The 17,229-nt window shown below is 59.0% G+C and overlaps 1 protein-coding gene across 1 annotated transcript in view; it reads right to left on the minus strand.

Moving 5' to 3' along the window:
* Window positions 1–10,662: 10,662 nt before the first annotated feature.
* Window positions 10,663–17,229, minus strand: part of LDLRAD3 (low density lipoprotein receptor class A domain containing 3) — a 105,326-nt gene continuing 98,759 nt past the window's right edge. Inside the window, exons 5-7 of the mRNA XM_054162164.1 lie at window positions 11,799–12,147; window positions 10,934–11,061; window positions 10,663–10,825 (exon numbers count right to left, since the gene is read on the minus strand). Coding sequence (XP_054018139.1) covers window positions 10,692–10,825; window positions 10,934–11,061; window positions 11,799–12,147 — 611 coding nt within the window. The 3' untranslated portion in view covers window positions 10,663–10,691. The remainder of the gene's footprint in view (window positions 10,826–10,933; window positions 11,062–11,798; window positions 12,148–17,229) is intronic.

A 17,229-nucleotide genomic window follows, 5' to 3' on the forward strand; every position in this document is an offset into this window, starting at 1 on the left:
AATCAACCAGGGACTTCATCATCACCATTTCTTGACCTTTTTAACCCACTTCCTTTACAGCATGTGTGGTGCCTTGGCATCCCACAGCTGCAGAGAACTGCCTGTGAGGATCTAGCTCTGTTCAGGTGCTGTCTTATTTATTAGGGCTGGCACACAAGGAGCTTTAGGGGTCCATTATTGGCCCCTTGGGAGCTACTGCCCTTGGACTTGCACAGGAAACATCACAAGCTCTGTTGTAACCACAAACCAGCCCCTTGGGCAGTGTCCCTGCCTCTCTTCCTCCCCTCACACCCCTCAGGACCTCTCTGCAAAGCCCCCTTGGCTCCAGAGTCCCTGTCAGGAGGAGCAGCTGGAGCAGTACCACAGTGCTGCTGTGCTTCTGGAAAGAGAAGCACTGCAGCCAGTTTGAGGCCCCCAACACAGCAGGGACCTGGAGCTGCTGGAGAGGCTCCAGAGGAGGCCACCAAGATGATCAGAGGGCTGCAGAACCTCCCCCATGGGGACAGGCTGAGAGAGCTGGGGCTGTTCAGCCTGCAGAAGAGAAGGCTCCAGGGAGACTTCAGAGCAGCTTCCAGTACCTGAAGGGGCTCCAGGAGAGCTGGGGAGGGACTTTGGACAAGGGTGGGGGTGCCAGGCCAAGGAACAATGGCTTTGAGCTGGGAGAGGGGAGACTGAGACTGGAGATGAGGAAGAAATTGTTGAGTGAGGGTGGGGAGAGCCTGGCACAGGCTGCCCAGGGAGGCTGTGGCTGCCTCCTCCCTGGAGGTGTTCAAGGCCAGGCTGGATGAGGCCCTGAGCAGCCTGGGCTGGTGGGAGGTGTCCCTGCCCAGGGCAGGGGGGTTGCAGCTGGATGATCTTTAAGGTCCCTTCCAACCCAACCCATTCCATGATTCTGTGATCTTAGAGGTCTTCTCCACCAAACCAGTTCAGTGATCCTGAGCCACTGGCACTCTGGACTTCCAGGCTGCAGCACTGCTGCTAGGTATGTCCTTGCACACTCACTCTCTCCTTAGTTGTGAACACTTCACTTGGAAGCATAAGCCTGCCTATCACCTTAACCAGTGGCCACAGCACCCCTCATCCACTCCAGGACCCCTTCCTGATACCTACCACCGCCTCACAACCCTCAGAGGTGCCGTGAAGAGACCCAGCGCAACGGGAAGCTGAGGCTCGTGATGGATCACCCTCAGACTACATCTCCTGATGGTCACAGGGACAACCCAAGAAGAAATAGCTCAGTGCAGAGCAGGGCAAGGAAGCTGGGAAGGGCCTGGAGAAGAGATAGATGGAGAGAGATGGAAGGAGCTGGGGATGGGTAGTGTGAAAGAGAGGAGGCTGAGGGGAGACCTCCTGGCTGTCTGCAGCTCCCTGAAAGGAGGTTGTGGAGAGGCTGCTGCTGGTCTCTGCTCACAGGTAATTAGTGACAGAACAAGAGGGAATGGCCTCAAGCTGCCCCTGGGGAGGTTTAAACTGGACAGTAGGGGAAAATTGTTCCCATCCAGAGTGGTCAGAGATTGGAAAGTGCTGCCCAGGGAGGTGGTGGAGTCCCCAAGCCTGGCTGTGTTTGAAGGTGGTTTGGCTGTGGTGCTTGGGGCTGTGGTTTAGGGGTGAGCTTTGCAGAGCAGGGCTCTGGGTTGGCCTTGGTGATCCTGAGGCTCTTTTCCACCCTGAATGCTTCTGGGATTCTGTGGTAGTCTTCCAGAGGGGTAGGACGATGGGCAGGGCATGGTGGAGCCTTTGCCACACAGCTTGCTTGGCTCAGCAGCAGGCTGGTGGTGAATGGTTTCAGCTGATAGTTTCCAGCTGGTGAGGACCTCAGGGCCCACACAAGAGGCCCTCCACTGCTTAACAAGCTGCTGCATGCTGGCTGAGCCATGCCAGCTCAGCAGTGCCTGCTCCTGAGGGCACACCTGAGTGAGCCAACTTCAGCTGCTGCAAGAGGCAGGGTAGCACCTCCCAGCCGGGGCCTGCCTCCTTCAGACAGGACTTGCTGCGGCTGGAAGTGCCAGGTGAAGGCCACCCCCTTCAGCAGGGCTGGCCCAGCCCATCTCCTTGTGCACCAGGTTGGAACATGTTTGCCTAGAGAGGGTTCACAGGAGGTGTGAACCTCCTCAAGGATCCTTTCACATGCTCCACAACCTTTCTGAGCCCAGCCCCTGAGCTAACCTTTGGGACTGGTGTCTGCTGCAGCAGCCAGCTTGGAATCACAGAGCTGTCAGGGTTGGAAGGGAGCTCAAGGCTCAGCCAGCCCCAACCCCCTGCCATGGGCAGGGACACCTCACACCACAGCAGCTTGCTCACAGCCACCTCCAGCCTGGCTGCAAACACCTCCAGGCAGGAGGCTTCCACCACCTCCCTGGGCAGCCTGTGCCAGGCTCTCACCACCCTCCTGGGCAACAACTTCTTCCTCACAGCCAATCTCAATCTCCCCACTTCTAGTTTTGCTCCATCCCCCCCAGTCCTGTCCCTCCCTGACACCCTCAACAGTCCCTCCCCAGCACTCCTGTAGGCTTTCTCTGGCAGCTCTGCAGTGCTCAGGAGAAGAGGTGCAGTGCAATGTGCAGCAGTGCCTCAGCCCCTCCTGCAGCACAGGCTCCTGTGCTTTCCCAGACAAGCTCCTCAGCCAGGAGCCAGGCATGGCTCTCATGACAGTATTTCCCTCTTGCACACTGTCCCCCTCTGAAGATCTGCAGCTCTGCAAGTCCCAGCTACAGCTCTTATCTTGTGGACAAGCAGCAGCCCAGAGTGATACTCAGGGGTCACAACCCCAGCAAGCAGAATCCCCTGTGGCTTTCATCCCTGGCTGTTGCACCTTCAGCGTTACCAGGAGGAGTCAGAGCAAAGCCACACAGGATGGCCTCAGCACCTTGGGCACTGGGAAGGAAAGGGCAAGGAACACAGAGAGGCTTTAGGGACTCTGGGATGGGGAGCTCAGCGTTTGGAATTTAAACAGTGAGGCTACAGCTTTCAAGGGAGGTTCTCCTCCCCCTCTGCTCTGCCCTGCTGAGACCTCACCTGGAATATTGCATCCAGCTCTGGGCTCCCCAGCTCAGGAGGGACAGGGATCTGCTGGAGAGAGTCCAAGGGAGGCTCCAAGGATGCTGAAGGGACTGCAGCACTGCCTGGGGAGGAGAGGCTGAGAGCCCTGGGGTGGGACCATTAGCCACAGCTGAGTGCAGCAGCTCTCACACTCTGCCTCCCCCTAAACAATTCTCTGCTTCTCCAAAAGCAGGTGGAGCCTTCAGGCCTGCCCCTGCAGGCACCTCCTGTGTCCCTGAGCAATCACACTGGTTCTGCTCCCCCTCCACACTGCCCTGCTGAGGCTGCATCTGGAGTCCTGGGCCCAGTTCTGGGCCCCTCAGATCAGGAAGGACCTCAGGGAGCTGCTTGAGAGAGTCCAGCACAGAGCCACAAAATGATCAGGGGAGTGGAACATCTTCCTTAGGAGGAGAGCCTGAGGGAGCTGAGGGCTCTGGAGCTTGGAGAGGAGCAGCCTGAGGGTGAGCTCCTTGCTGTTGCTAAAGCTGTGCAGAGGCAGTGCCCAGAGGCTGGAGCCAGGCTCTGCTGGGGGATGCCCAATGCCAGCACAAGGGGCAGTGGTGGAAGCTGAGGCAGAGGAAGTGCCATGGACACAGGAGGAAAATGTTTTCCCTGTGAGGGTGACAGAGGCCTGGAGCAGGCTGCCCAGGGGGGCTGTGGAGTCTCCCTCTCTGGGCATACTCCAACCCCACCTGGATGTGCTCCTGTGTGACCTGCTCTAGGTGCTCCTGCTCTGGCAGGGGGTTGGGCTGGCTGAGCTTTCCGGGTCCCTTCCAGCCCCTGGCATCCTGTGACTGTGCTACCCAGCAGCAGACTCCTGCCCAGGGCTGCAGGCCTCATTGCCCAGCACTTGGTGGAGTCCTGCCCCACACAGGCACCAGCCCAGGGCTCAGTGCCAATCAGCAGCCGGGGCTCAGGCCTGGGCACGGAAGGGAAGGCTCAAAGTCAGTGCCTGCCGGCAAGCCTGCCCTAGGGGAAGCACCCAGCACAGCCCCAGGCTCTCCCTGCTTCCACTCCCCTGCACAGAGACTCTCTCTGGGACAGCATTATGGCAGCTGGGCTCATTAATTGCCCGTGGTTTTCATTTGTCTTTTGCAGATCACAGCTTCCTGGCTTTCTGTTTCCTCTCCTCCAGACATCAGCACCAGGGGGAATTCCCCCCCTGCAGCCCCTCTTGCTCTTTGCCAGCCTGGCAGCTGAGAAGGCAGTCAGCAGGCTGAGGGAGGGAGCACCAGGGCGCTGCCCCCCTTACCCCCTCTGCTCAAGGCAGAGACAAGAGCACAGCTCTTTAAAAAGCAGGAGGGGAGAGGAGAGCAGCTGCTTCAGAGCAGAGGCTGCTGCCACTCCGTAATTCACTTCCCCTGCGTTTTCAAAGGGCTCACAACCACCCCAGCCTCTCCAAAAGCCACTGCCACCCCCTCTCCCCCCACACCTTACAACCTCAGCCTTCAATCCAGACAAGAAAGTGGGACTATCAATGACTCACTTCTTCCCCAAACAGGATTACCTCCTTCAGCTCCTTCTCCAGCATGAAAGGCAGCCAGGTTGCTCTCCTCTCTGCGGTTTGCTGTGCCACTTCGGGCTGCCTAAAGGGCTTTGGATTGGCAGCTGGCAGAAGCTGAGCCAGGCTGTGCCCAGGTGGCCAAGAAGGCCACCAGCAGCCTGGCCTGGATCAGCAGTGGTGTGGCCAGGCAGGACCTGGGCAGGGATTGTCCCCCTGTGCTCAGCTGTGGTGAGGCAGCACCTTGAGTCCTGGGGTCAGTTTTGGGCTCCTCACTCCAAGGACATTGAGGAGCTGGAGCAGGGCCAGAGAGGGGCAGCAAAGCTGGGGAAGGGTCTGGAGAGCAGGGCTGGGGAGGAGCAGCTGAGGGAGCTGGGGTTGGTCAGCCTGGAGGAGAGGAGGCTGAGGGGAGACCTCATTGCTCTCTACAGCTCCCTGAAAGACTGGGGGGGAGGTGTGTGGGGCTGGTCATCTATTAACAAGCAACCAGAAGAGAGGAAATCAGTCTCACAGTCTCACAGAATGACCAAGGTTGGAAGAGACCCCAAGGATCATCAAGTCCAACCTGGCACCACAGACCTCATGACTACACCATGGCACCAAGTGCCACATCCAATCCCCTCTTGAACACCTCCAGGCATGGGGACTCCACCACCTCCCTGGGCAGCACATCCCAATGGTGAATGACTCTCTTGGTGAAGAACTTTCTCCTTGAGTCTAAACCTCCCCTGGCACAGCTTGAGACTGTGTCCTCTTGTTCTAGTGCTGGGTGCCTGGGAGCAGAGACCAACCCCCAGCTGGCTCCAACCTCCCTTCAGGGAGCTGTACAGAGCAAGAAGGTCTCCCCTGAGCCTCCTCTTCTCCAGGCTAAGCAACCCCAGCTCCCTCAGCCTCTCCTCCCAGGGCTGTGCTCAAGGCCTCTCCCCAGCCTTGTTGCCCTTCTCTGGACACCTTCAAGTCTCTCAATGTCCTTCTTAAACTGAGGGGCCCAGAACTGGACACAGGACTCAAGGTGTGGCCTAAGCAGTGCTGAGCACAGGGCACAATGACCTCCCTGCTCCTGCTGGCCACACTGTTCCTGATGCAGGCCAGGATGCCCTTGGCCTTCTTGGCCCCCTGGGCACACTGCTGGCTCCTGTTCAGGCAGCTGTCAATCAGCACCCCCAGGTCCCTCTCTGTTTGGCAGCTCTCAGCCACTCTGACCCTAGCCTGTAGCTCTGGTTGGCCTCAGGTTGCCACAGGTGAGGATCAGGTTGGACATCAGAAGCAACTCCTTTGCTGTAAGGGTTCTCAAGCACTGGCACAGGCTGCCCAGGGGGGTGGCTGAATCCCCATCCCTGGAGGTGCTTCCAAGAGGCAGAGCTGTGGTGCTGAGGGCCATGGCTTAGCACCAGCCTGGGTGGAGTTGGAGAATGGTTGGAGTGGGTGAGCTGAAAGGGCTTGTCCAACCAAAACCTTTCTCTGGGGTTCTGGAGAAGGCTGAGAGGGATCTGATCAATATCTATCAATAGCTGAGGGCTGGGGGTCAGGATGAAGGGGCCAGGCTCTGTTTGGGGGTGCCCAGTGACACGACAAGGAACAGGTCCAAGCTGGAACCCAGGAGGTTCCACCTCAACACGAGGAACCACTTCTGTGTGGTGAGGGTGCTGGAGCCTGGAGCAGGCTGCCCAGGGGGGCTGTGGAGCCTCCTGCTCTGGAGCCTTTCCAGCCCCCCCTGGATGTGTTCTGTGTGAGCTGCCCTGGGTGCTCTGCTCTGGCAGGGGGCTTGGCCTGGGTGATCTCTGGAGGTGCCTCCCAAGTCTTGCCCCTGTGAAGACAGAGCTGTGCTCAGCCAGCGTGAGGTGAGGAGCAAAGGGAGGGCTCAGGAGGGGAAGCAAGGTTTATTTGTACAAACACAGAGATGAAAGCATCAGGCTATCCTCACACACAGCTGGGCAGCTGCCTTCCCAGGGACCACTGCCTCTGCAAACAAGGTTCAAAGGCCACAAGCCGTGAAGCTGAATGCAGGAGGTGGAAGAAGCCTCACGTGGGAGGCTGTGAGACAGCGGAGCCCATTTGTGAGGCAGGGGACACCTGCCCTGCACCAACCTCATCCAGCAATAGGCAGCTCCAGTTCACAGAAGCTCCAGGCAGGGCTGGGCTCCAGCAGCAAACCTCCCCTCAAGCTCCTCTGCAGCTCAGGCTGCCACCCCCCCAGCCCGATAGAAAGCCAGGAGAGGGGACGGCCGCAGCCCTGCCGCGGGGCTCAGGCAGGGCGCAGCAGGGCAGGGACATCCTTCCTGCAGCCCGTGGGTGCAGCACAGCTCAGTGCTGATGAGACAACCCCAACTGCTGCAGCCCCAGGCAGAAGTGGCAGAGGCTTCAGTCAGCACTGCAGCTCCAGGCAGCCTCTGCACGCCGGCGGCTTGCCGGCGGCCTCGCCGTGCCGAATGCCTCTCCTCATCCGGCAGCCTTAAATATTCATTGCAATGAAACCCAGGGCTGGCAGCCCCCTCTCCTTTGCACCATTAATAGCTCCTCTTATCTACTAAAACCATTTGTCTCTCCTAAGATGCCTAAGGAGCGAAGCACCAGAGGATTACCAAGCAGTGGTAATCAAACCCAGAGGCTCCGGCTCCCCCCCAGCCCCTCCCCTCTGCCCAGCAGCTGTCTCAGGGTGCAGTGCTCCTGCTGGGCAGCAAGCTCTGCATGGGGCAGCAAGGTGCCCTGGGGCCAAGGAGGCCAAGGGGGTCCTGGGCTGCATTCAGAGGAGTGTGGCCAGCAGAGCCAGGGAGGTTCTCCTCCCCCTCTGCTCTGCCCTGGGGAGACCTCACCTGGAATATTGCATCCAGCTCTGGGCTCCCCAGCTCAGGAGGGACAGGGATCTGCTGGAGAGAGCCCAAGGGAGGCTCCAAGGATGCTGAAGGGACTGCAGCACTGCCTGGGGAGGAGAGGCTGAGAGCCCTGGGGCTGTTCAGTCTGCAGAGGAGAAGGCTGAGAGGGATCTGATCAATGTCTATCAATAGCTGAGGGCTGGGGGTCAGGAGGGAGGGGACAGGGACAGGCTCTGCTCAGCTGCACCCTGGGATAGGACAAGGAGCAATGGATATCAACTCCAGCACAGGAGGTTCCAGCTCAGCATGAGGAGGAACTTCTGCCCTGTGAGGCTCCCAGAGCCCTGGAGCAGGCTGCCCAGAGAGGTTGTGGAGTCTCCTTCTCTGGAGCCTTCCCAGCCCTGTCTGGATGTGTTCCTGTGTGACCTGCCCTGGGTGCTCTGCTCCTGCTCTGGCAGGGGGGTTGCACTGGAAGATCACCAGAGGTCCTTTCCAGCCCCTAACCTCCTGTGGTGATCCTGTGGTGTGAATAACCACTGAGCTGAGCTGGAAGGAGAGGAGGTGGGAGGGCAGAGGCACTGAGGAGCAGCAGTGCAGTCGGGGTTGCCGTGCCTGCCACCACAGCCACCAGCCCAGGTGCTCCCCTCTGAAAGCCCTGCAGCCAATTCCTCCATCAGCACAGCCCCAGAGAGCTGAACTGCAACCTGCTGGCAAGGCACTGCAGGTGAGGAGCAGCTGGGCTCACCAGGGGCCTCACCACAAGCACACAGCACTTGGGCTTCAGCAGAAGCTGCAGACACTTAACCCCCTGAAACACAACCACTTGCTTTTGAAGACCCCAAGCTGCACCTCCCAGAGGCTCAAACCACTCCACAGACTGCTTTGGCCTGGAAGGCACTTCCAAAGGGCATCCAGTCCAACCCCAGCTCGCAGCAGGGACATCCTCCCCTACAGCAGGCTGCTCACAGCCTTCTCCAGCCTCACCTTCAACAGCTCCAGGCATGGAGCCTCAACCACCTCCCTGGGCAACCTCCTGCAGTGTCCCAGCAGCCTCCTGCTGCAGAACTTGCTGCTCACATCCAATCTCAATCTGCTCTGCTCTCATTCCAAACCATTGCCCCTGGGCCTGTCCCTGCAGGCCTTTGCCAACAGTCCCTCTGCAGCCTTCTTGTAGCCCCCTTCAGGTCCTGGCAGGCTGCAGGTAAATGTGTATGACTCCAACAAAGCAACTGAAGGAATGGCTACAGGAGGTAAACAGAGGAGCCTGGGTGAGCCTCTTGGGAATCCAGCTTGGATTATTGCTTGCTCTACAAGGCCAGGCTGAGGGAGCTGAGGGTCTTCAGCCTGCAGAAGAGAAGGCTCCAGGCAGCCCTAAGAGCAGCCTGCCAGGGCCTGAAGGGGCTACAAGAAAGCCAGGAAGGGTCAAGGGCCTGCAGTGCTGGGGTGTGGGAGCCCAGGGTTGGTAGGCAAGGAGCTGCTCTGCCGGCCTTAGGCCGCGTGTGGGCTGCGAGGACGGCGAGAGCGGAACGCCGCCGCGGCGCAGGGCTGGGGGCAGCCAGCTGCCAGGGAGCGTGTGAGCAGCGGCTCTGCAGGCTGTGGGGAGGGCAGCAAAGCATCCAAGCACCTCCCAGCGAGCAGGCACTCACCCTGTGGGTCAGGGCCACCGCTCCACAACGTTCCCTCAGGGTCTGCACTGCAGCCCTGCCGGCGGCAGCCCAGCACAGGACATCCGTGACAGGCTGGAACAGAACCCGCAGCCAGGCAAGAGGCAATGGCTTGGAGACTGAGGAGGGCAGACTGAGACTGGAGATGAGGAAGAAATTCTTGGCAGTGAGGCTGGGGAGACTCTGGCACAGGCTGCCCAGGGAGGCTGGGGATGTCCCCTGCCTGGAGGTGTTCAAGGCCAGGTTGGATGAGGCCTTGAGCAAACTGGGCTGGGGGGAGGTGTCCCTGCCCATGGCAGGGGGCTGGAGCTGGATGATCTTCAAGGTGCCTTCCAACCTAAACCATTCCATGAACTTATGAAGCCATGCAACCCCCCCAGGCACAGCCATGCACAGCCATGCACACCTCTCAGCCCTGTGTCCCCATGCAGGGATGGACACATGTTGCAGGCAGGGCTGACAGGACCCACAGCCTGCCTTCAGGGATCTGAGAAACACCCCCAGGGGTTCAGACTAGAGCTTCCCAGCATGGGTGTTGGCAGGACAAGGGGCAATGGAGAGAAACTCCAGCACAGGAGGTTCCAGCTCAGCATGAGGAGGAACTTCTGCCCTGTGAGGGTCCCAGAGCCCTGGAGCAGGCTGCCCAGAGAGGTTGTGGAGTCTCCTTCTCTGGAGCCTTCCCAGCCCCATCTGGATGTGTTCCTGTGTGCCCTGTGCTGGGTTCCATGCTCCTGCTCTGGCAGGGGGTTGGACTCGATGATCTTTGAAGGTCCTTTCCAACCCCTAACATCCTGTGAGCTGTGGTTCTCAGGCTGGCTTTGGTGCTCAAGACTGAGCTGAGGCAGTCTGGGGGGCTGTTGTTTGGGGGTTTGTTGGGTTGAGGGGTGGGGCTTTTGTTGTTCTGTTGTCTGGTTGTGTTTGCCTTTAGGAAGGAGAAACACACAGAGTGATCTTTCACCACGCTTCAGAAGGAAGCATTGCACTGGCTTGTGAGAGGCTTCAGAGCCTCTGTGCTCAGCCTTGAAGTCTGACAGATAAGACAACCTTGGTGGTGTTCCTGAGAAAACCCAGGCAGATTTGGCCTAGATATCAGCATCTGGGACAGAGCCTTCCTTTGCTCAGCTGCTGCGTCCTCACGAGCTTCAGCTCGGACAGCTGCACTCGGAGTGAGGATGTTCCAGGCCACGAAGAGAAGGGTCAAGCAGGATGCTTTCTGCAGTTTAAGCACTGGCAGTGGGCTAGCACTGGGCACCAGAGCTCCCAGCAGGACTGCCTCTCCTGCTTCAGCTACCACCAGCTGGCAGCAGGCAGTGGGAAGAGCGAGCCGAGGTGCGGGGAGGCCAGGCGGCAGTCTGAGAACGAGAGCCCCTCTGGCGCGGCTCTGTGCAGACTGTGCAGAGAAGAGCCCCCTGGCACCAGTCCTCTGATGCTCCTCCTGCTGCTCTGGGCTGCAGCTTGGTCACAGAAGGGTGGTGGAGGGTGACTGTGACTCCAGGTTTAGCTCTCAGGGCTGTGTCTCTGCTGAGCCCCAAAGGCTGAATTCAAACAGGAGCGGAGCGCAGATTCGCAGCGAGTCGTCCCTGAGGCACGGCTGCCCCTGCCCGCTGGCCACAGATCAGCCCATGCAGCCCTGACAGAGCAAAGGCCTCCTGTGCATCCCAGGCACTGCAGCAGTTACACTTCTCTTTCAGCGGTGTGGCTGACCAGAGAGTCACTCTGACCTGCTGTCCTCTCCAGGAGAGCTCTGTGGCCATCCACGCCGGCACGGATGTCTCTCGTCCAAGTGCCGGCTGTGCCCAGGGGGCTGTCTGCCCGGGGGGTGTCTGTGCTCCCCAGCAGGCTGCCTGCCCTGGAGGTGTCTGTGCTCCCCAGCAGGCTGCCTGCCCTGGGGGTGTCTGTGCTCCCCAGCAGGCTGCCTGCCCTGGGGGTGTCTGTGCTCCCCAGGCTGGCCGTCCGAGAGCGGTAAGGAGGCAGGTCTGGCTGCTGAGAGGAGTCGGGCTCCGAGCAGTAGGGGGGCGGAGGAAGGTCGAACCAAGGTGGTCGGCTGCAAGATACACAACAGGGTAAGAGGTTACTGAGAACAGAAAGGATCAGTCATGAAAATCCCACCAGTATTCCTTGGCTCTGCCACCAGGACACCCATCAGCTCCCTGGCACACCTGCCTGCGCCACCCAAGCACCCCCGCCAGCGCCGGCACCGAGGGGCCTGGGCAGGAAGCGACACTGCTCCTGTGACCTGCTCTGCTCCTCTGCTCACCTTGCTGCGTCCAGCTCTGGGGCCCCCAGAGTGAGAAAGACAGGGACCTGCTCAAGTGGGGCCAGAGGAAGGCCAGGAAGGCTGGGGGTCAGGAGGGAGGGGACAGGGACAGGCTCTGCTCAGCTGCACCCTGGGATAGGACAAGGGGCAATGGATATCAACTCCAGCACAGGAGGCTCCACCTCAGCATGAGGAGGAACTTCTGCCCTGTGAGGCTCCCAGAGCCCTGGAGCAGGCTGCCCAGAGAGGTTGTGGAGTCTCCTTCTCTGGAGCCTTCCCAGCCCTGTCTGGATGTGTTCCTGTGTGCCCTGTGCTGGGTTCTCTGCTCCTGCTCTGGCAGGGGACTGGACTGGAGGATCTCCAGAGCTCCCTTCCAAGCCCTAGCATCCTGTGGTGTGATGCTGCGGCCCCAGGCAGACGGCGGAGCCTGCCCAGCAGGGGGTGGGAGCCCGGCCGCAGAGAGCTCCGCGCAGCAGCGCGCCCCCGGGGCGGGCAGGGCCCCTCGGCGGCTGCCCCGTCCCTACCTTCGGTCGAGCACGGCCTCGGAGTAGGAGGGCGGGGAGTCGAGGTCGGCGGGCCGCGGGCAGGGCTGGCCGGGCACGCACTGGACGCCGCCGCTGCCCACGCTGTAGGCGACGCTGCAGCGGTGCGGGCGGTCGAGCACCACCAGGCGGGACAGCAGCACGGGGTGCTGCAGGCGGTGCACCGGCAGCGCCACCAGGTTGTGGCGCTTGCGCTGGTGGTGCAGCACCAGCGCCAGGAAGGCCACCACCAGCACGAAGATGACGGAGCTGCCGATGATGGCGTAGGTGATGCTGGGGTAGTAGAGCAGCTGCGTCTCCGAGCTGACGTAGTCCTGGCCGCTGCCTGCCTCTGCAAGACAAGGGGGGAGAGCCGGGGCTGAGGGCTCTGCTCGGGGCGGCGGCAGGCACGGACCGCACGGCGCAGGCCGCCACCCCCGGGGGCAGGGCTCGGCCAGGCCAGCCTCCCGGCCACAGCAGCACCTGGGGCAGGTTCTCCTCCCCCTCCACTCTGCCCTGCTGAGACCACACCTTCACTACTGTGTCCAGCTCCGGGCTCCCCAGCTCAAGAGAGACAGAGACCTGCTGGAGAGAGTCCAAGGGAGGCTATGAGGATGATGAAGGGACTTGAGCATCTCCCCTGTGAAGAGAGGCTGAGAGCCCTGGGGCTGTTCAGTCTGGAGAGGAGAAGGCTGAGAGGGATCTGATCAATGTCTATCAATAGCTGAGGGCTGGGGGGCAGGGTGAAGCGGCCAGGCTCTGTTGGGTGGTGCCCAGTGGCAGGACAAGGAACAGCAGGGTACAGGCTGGCACCCAGGAGGTCCTACCAAGCACACACACAGACACTTCTGTATGGTGAGGGTGCTGGAGCAGGCTGCACAGAGAGGTTGTGGAGTCTTCTGCTCTGGAGCCTTTGCAACCCCACCTGGATGTGTTCTTGTGACCCTAGGTGACCCTGCTCTGGCAGGGGGCTGGACTGGATGATCTTTGGAGGTCCCTTCCAACCCCTCTGTGATCATTTTCCCTTAGCTCTGGTACCATCTTCCTTACCCATCTCATCCTTTCTCACTGCAATGTCTACATTTGACATGGAGATGTTCAAAGGATCAGCCAGCTGAGGCTGTCTTGAACAAGGGAGGAGGAGAGAAACACCAGCTGGGCTGAGGTCATGAAAGATCACCCAAGCTGAGCTTCAGTTTGAGGTGGAAATGGTGGAGGGAATGGTTGAAAACAACCACTGGGTGGCAAGGAGCAGGAATAGAATAGAACAGAATAGAATAGAATAGAATAGAATAGAATAGAATAGAATAGAATAGAATAGAATAGAATAGAATAGAATAGAATTAACCAGGTTGGAAGAGACCTCAGAGATCATCCAGTCCAACCTATCACCCAGCACCATCTGAGCAACTCGACCCTGGCACCAAGGGCCTCAGCCAGGCTCTTCCTAAACACCTCCAGGGATGGGGACTCCACCACCTCCCTGGGCAGCACATCCCAAGGGCCAATCTCTCTGGCTGGGAAGAACTTTCTCCTCACCTCCAGCCTAAACCTCCCCTGGCACAGCTTGAGACTGTGTCCTCTTGTTCTGGTGCTGGGTGCCTGGGAGAAGAGCCCAACCCCCACCTGGCTATTTGCTGAGCCATAATACAGAAGAAATTTCTGCCCAGACTGGGGGCCTGGAGAAGCAAAAAAGGGAACAGATGAATGACTTTGGAAAGCATCTGAACAGATCTTGAACTGCATGCAGATCTTGGGAGGAAAGACAACACAAGGCAGCAACAGGAAAGGAGGAAAGAGACTTGGAGAAGCAAACCAGCTTCAAACACAGTGGTGAGGCTCAGGGCTGCTGTCAGCACCACAGGGCCACCTGCCCCCAGCTCCACTCCAGCTCCCTGCTCAGGGGGCTGTGCAGCCCTTGGGGGCTGTGTTCTCTCTCTGGGGAGAATTTCTGTCTCTCTGCAGGCCTTAACTCCTCAAAGCCTCAACAGGAACAAGGCTCTTCTGATACAAGACATCCATCCACCTCAAGAAAAAGGAGAGGATGAGGAAAAAAACCCAAACAGAACAAACCCCTGACCTCCAAAATCCACACAATTACAAACCCTTCATCTGCTGCTGCAGAACACTGGGACAGTAGATCTTAGATACAACTTTCCTTTCTCTCACCCATGAACAAAAACTGCTTTCTGGTCACTGAGAACTGGAACTGAGCCACTGACAAATGCTTCCAGCAGCAGAATAACCAAACCTCTATCACCTGCTCAGAACCACAGAGATTTCCAGCAGCCCTTCTTTGCCATCAAGGTGCTTCAGGAGGTTCTCTCAATGTTTGATTCTGGTAGTTCCCTTCCATGAAGAATTTATTCCTCACCTCCAGCCCAAACCTCCCCTGGCACAGCTTGAGACTTTGTCCTCTTGTTCTGGTGCTGCTTGCCTGGGAGGAGAGACCAACCCCCACCTGGCTACAACCTCCCTTCAGGGATTTGCAGAGAGCAAGAAGGTCTCCCCTGAGCCTCCTCTTCTCCAGGCTAAGCAACCCCAGCTCCCTCAGCCTCTCCTCACAGGGCTGTGCTCCAGACCCCTCCCCAGCTTTGTTGCCCTTCTCTGGACACCTTCCAGCAGCTCAGCATCTTTCCTAACCTGAGGAGCCCAGAACTGGGCACCAGTGATCTTACATAGAAGAGAATACATAGAATAAACCAGGTTGGAAGAGCCCTTCAAGATCATCGTGTCCAACCCATCAACCAATCCAACACCACCCAAACAACTAACCCATGGCACCCAGCACCCCAGCAAGTCTCCTCCTGAGCACCTCCAATGATGGCGACTCCACCACCTCCCCGGGCAGCCCATTCCAATGGGCAATCACTCTCTCTGGGTAGAACTTTTTCCTAACATCCAGCCTGAACCTCCCCTGGCACAGCCTGAGACTGTGTCCTCTTTGCCCATCCCATGTCACTTCTGCTCCAGTCACTCTCCTCACAGCAGTCCCTGTCCTGGGTCTCTTGGTAGCTGACTCCCAGAAGCATCTGGTCATCAATCCAGCAGCTTTAAAAACTTCTCTCTGCTCTGCTGCTAAATGCAAATCCACAAAGCAGGTGAGAGGGCAGTGCTGGGCCCCATCCTCTTTAACATCTTCACTGATGATCTGGAGGAGGGGATGGAGTCAGTCATCAGCAAGTCTGCAGATGACACCAAGCTGGGGGCAGATGTTGGTCAGTTGGAGGGCAGAAGGGCTCTGCAGAGGGACCTTGCCAGGCTGGACAGATGGGCAGAGGCCAACAGGATGGCATTCAACAAATCCAAGTGCCAGGGGCTGCACTTTGGCCACAGCAACCCCAGGCAGAGCTACAGGCTGGGGGCAGAGTGGCTGAGAGCTGCCAAACAGAGAGGGACCTGGGGGTGCTGATTGACAGCTGCCTGAACATGAGCCAGCAGTGTGCCCAGGTGGCCAAGAAGGCCAAGGGCATCCTGGCCTGCATCAGGAACAGTGTGGCCAGCAGGAGCAGGGAGGTCATTGTGCCCTGTGCTCAGCACTGCTTAGGCCACACCTTGAGTCCTGTGTCCAGTTCTGGGCCCCTCAGTTTAAGAAGGACATTGAGAGACTTGAAGGTGTCCAGAGAAGGGCAACAAGGCTGGGGAGGGGTCTGGAGCACAGCCCTGGGAGGAGAGGCTGAGGGAGCTGGGGTTGCTTAGCCTGCAGAAGAGGAGGCTCAGGGGAGACCTCATTGCTCTCTTTGGCTCCCTGAAGGGAGGTTGGAGCCAGCTGGGGGTTGGTCTCTGCTCCCAGGCACCCAGCACTAGAACAAGAGGACACAGTCTCAAGCTGTGCCAGGGGAGGTTTAGACTCGAGGAGAAAGTTCTTCACCAAGAGAGTCATTCACCATTGGGATGTGCTGCCCAGGGAGGTGGTGGAGTCCCCATGCCTGGAGGTGTTCAAGAGGGGATTGGATGTGGCACTTGGTGCCATGGTCTAGTTGTGAGGTCTGTGGTGCCAGGTTGGACTCAATGATCCTTGGGGTCTCTTCCAACCTTGGTGATACTGTGAGCCTGTGAATTGAGCTGCAGTTGCTGGTGTGCTGCTCCTGCAGTGCCTTGCCTGGCGCCCCAGGAAGGGCTGTGCTGCCTCAGGGCGCCCTGCAGGCACAGCGCCACTTGCAGCCATGCAACTGATCCTGTGGGAATGGCTGAGCTGCAGATCAGAGCCTTGGGGACTGTGAAAGCCTCCCAAATGTTTAAGCCTGACAATGGGGCTGTGCTCAGAGGGCTCTCCCAGGCACGGGAAGCAATGTGCTGTCCCCCAGCTTCCAAGGGGCTGGGGCCAGGGGCTGCTGCGGTTTCACCTCTGCCAGTCCTCTGCTCCTGCCTGGCTTCTCACAGCTCATCAGCGAAAGAGCTTCTGAAATCCCTAATCCCAGCTGACAGCTGGAGCCCCAGCGAGCAGGGGGCAGGGCCCACCTCCAGCACAGGCTCCCCTGCAGCCACACATTTACATTCACAGGCTCACAGTATCACCAAGGTTGGAAGAGCCCTCAAAGTAGGGGAGAAGAGCCCAACCCCCACCTGGCTACAACCTCCCTTCAGGGAGTTGTAGAGGGCAATGAGGTCTCCCCTGAGCCTCCTCTTCTGCAGGCTAAGCAACCCCAGCTCCCTCAGCCTCTCCTCCCAGGGCTGTGCTCAAGGCCTCTCCCCAGCCTTGTTGCCCTTCTCTGGACACCTTCAAGTCTCTCAATGTCCTTCTTAAACTGAGGAGCCCAGAACTGGACACAGGACTCAAGGTGTGGCCTAAGCAGTGCTGAGCACAGGGCACAATGACCTCCCTGCTCCTGCTGGCCACACTGTTCCTGATGCAGGCCAGGATGCCATTGGCCTTCTTGGCCACCTGGGCACACTGCAGGCTCATGTTTAGGCAGCTGTCAATCAGCACCCCCAGGTCCCTCTCTGTTTGGCAGCTCTCAGCCACTCTGACCCCAGCCTGTAGCTCTGCCTGGGGTTGCTGTGGCCAAAGTGCAGCCCCTGGCACTTGGACTTGTTGAATGCCATCCTGTTGGCCTCTGCCCATCTGTCCAGTCGGTCGAGGTCCCTCTGCAGAGCCCTTCTGCCCTCTAACTGACCAACAGCTGCCCCAGCTTGGTGTCATCTGCAAACTTGCTGCTGACTGACTCAACCCCCTCCTCCAGATCATCAGTGAAGATTCCCACTGGTGAAGAGCAGAGCTGCAGCCATGGAAGGTTAGGGATGGCAAAAGCCAAGCAAGCAGAGCCGCAGCACATCATAGATCTGTCAGGGCTGGAAGAGACCTCAAGGCTCATCCAGCTCCAACTCCCTGCCAAGGGCAGGGACACAGAATCATAGAATCAATAGGGTTGGAAAAGACCTCAGAGATCACCAAGCCCAACCTATCACCCAACACCTGACAACTAAACCATGG

Source organism: Dryobates pubescens, chromosome 5 (assembly GCF_014839835.1).
Source record: "Dryobates pubescens isolate bDryPub1 chromosome 5, bDryPub1.pri, whole genome shotgun sequence".
In the NCBI taxonomy this organism is placed as follows: Eukaryota; Metazoa; Chordata; class Aves; order Piciformes; family Picidae; genus Dryobates; species Dryobates pubescens.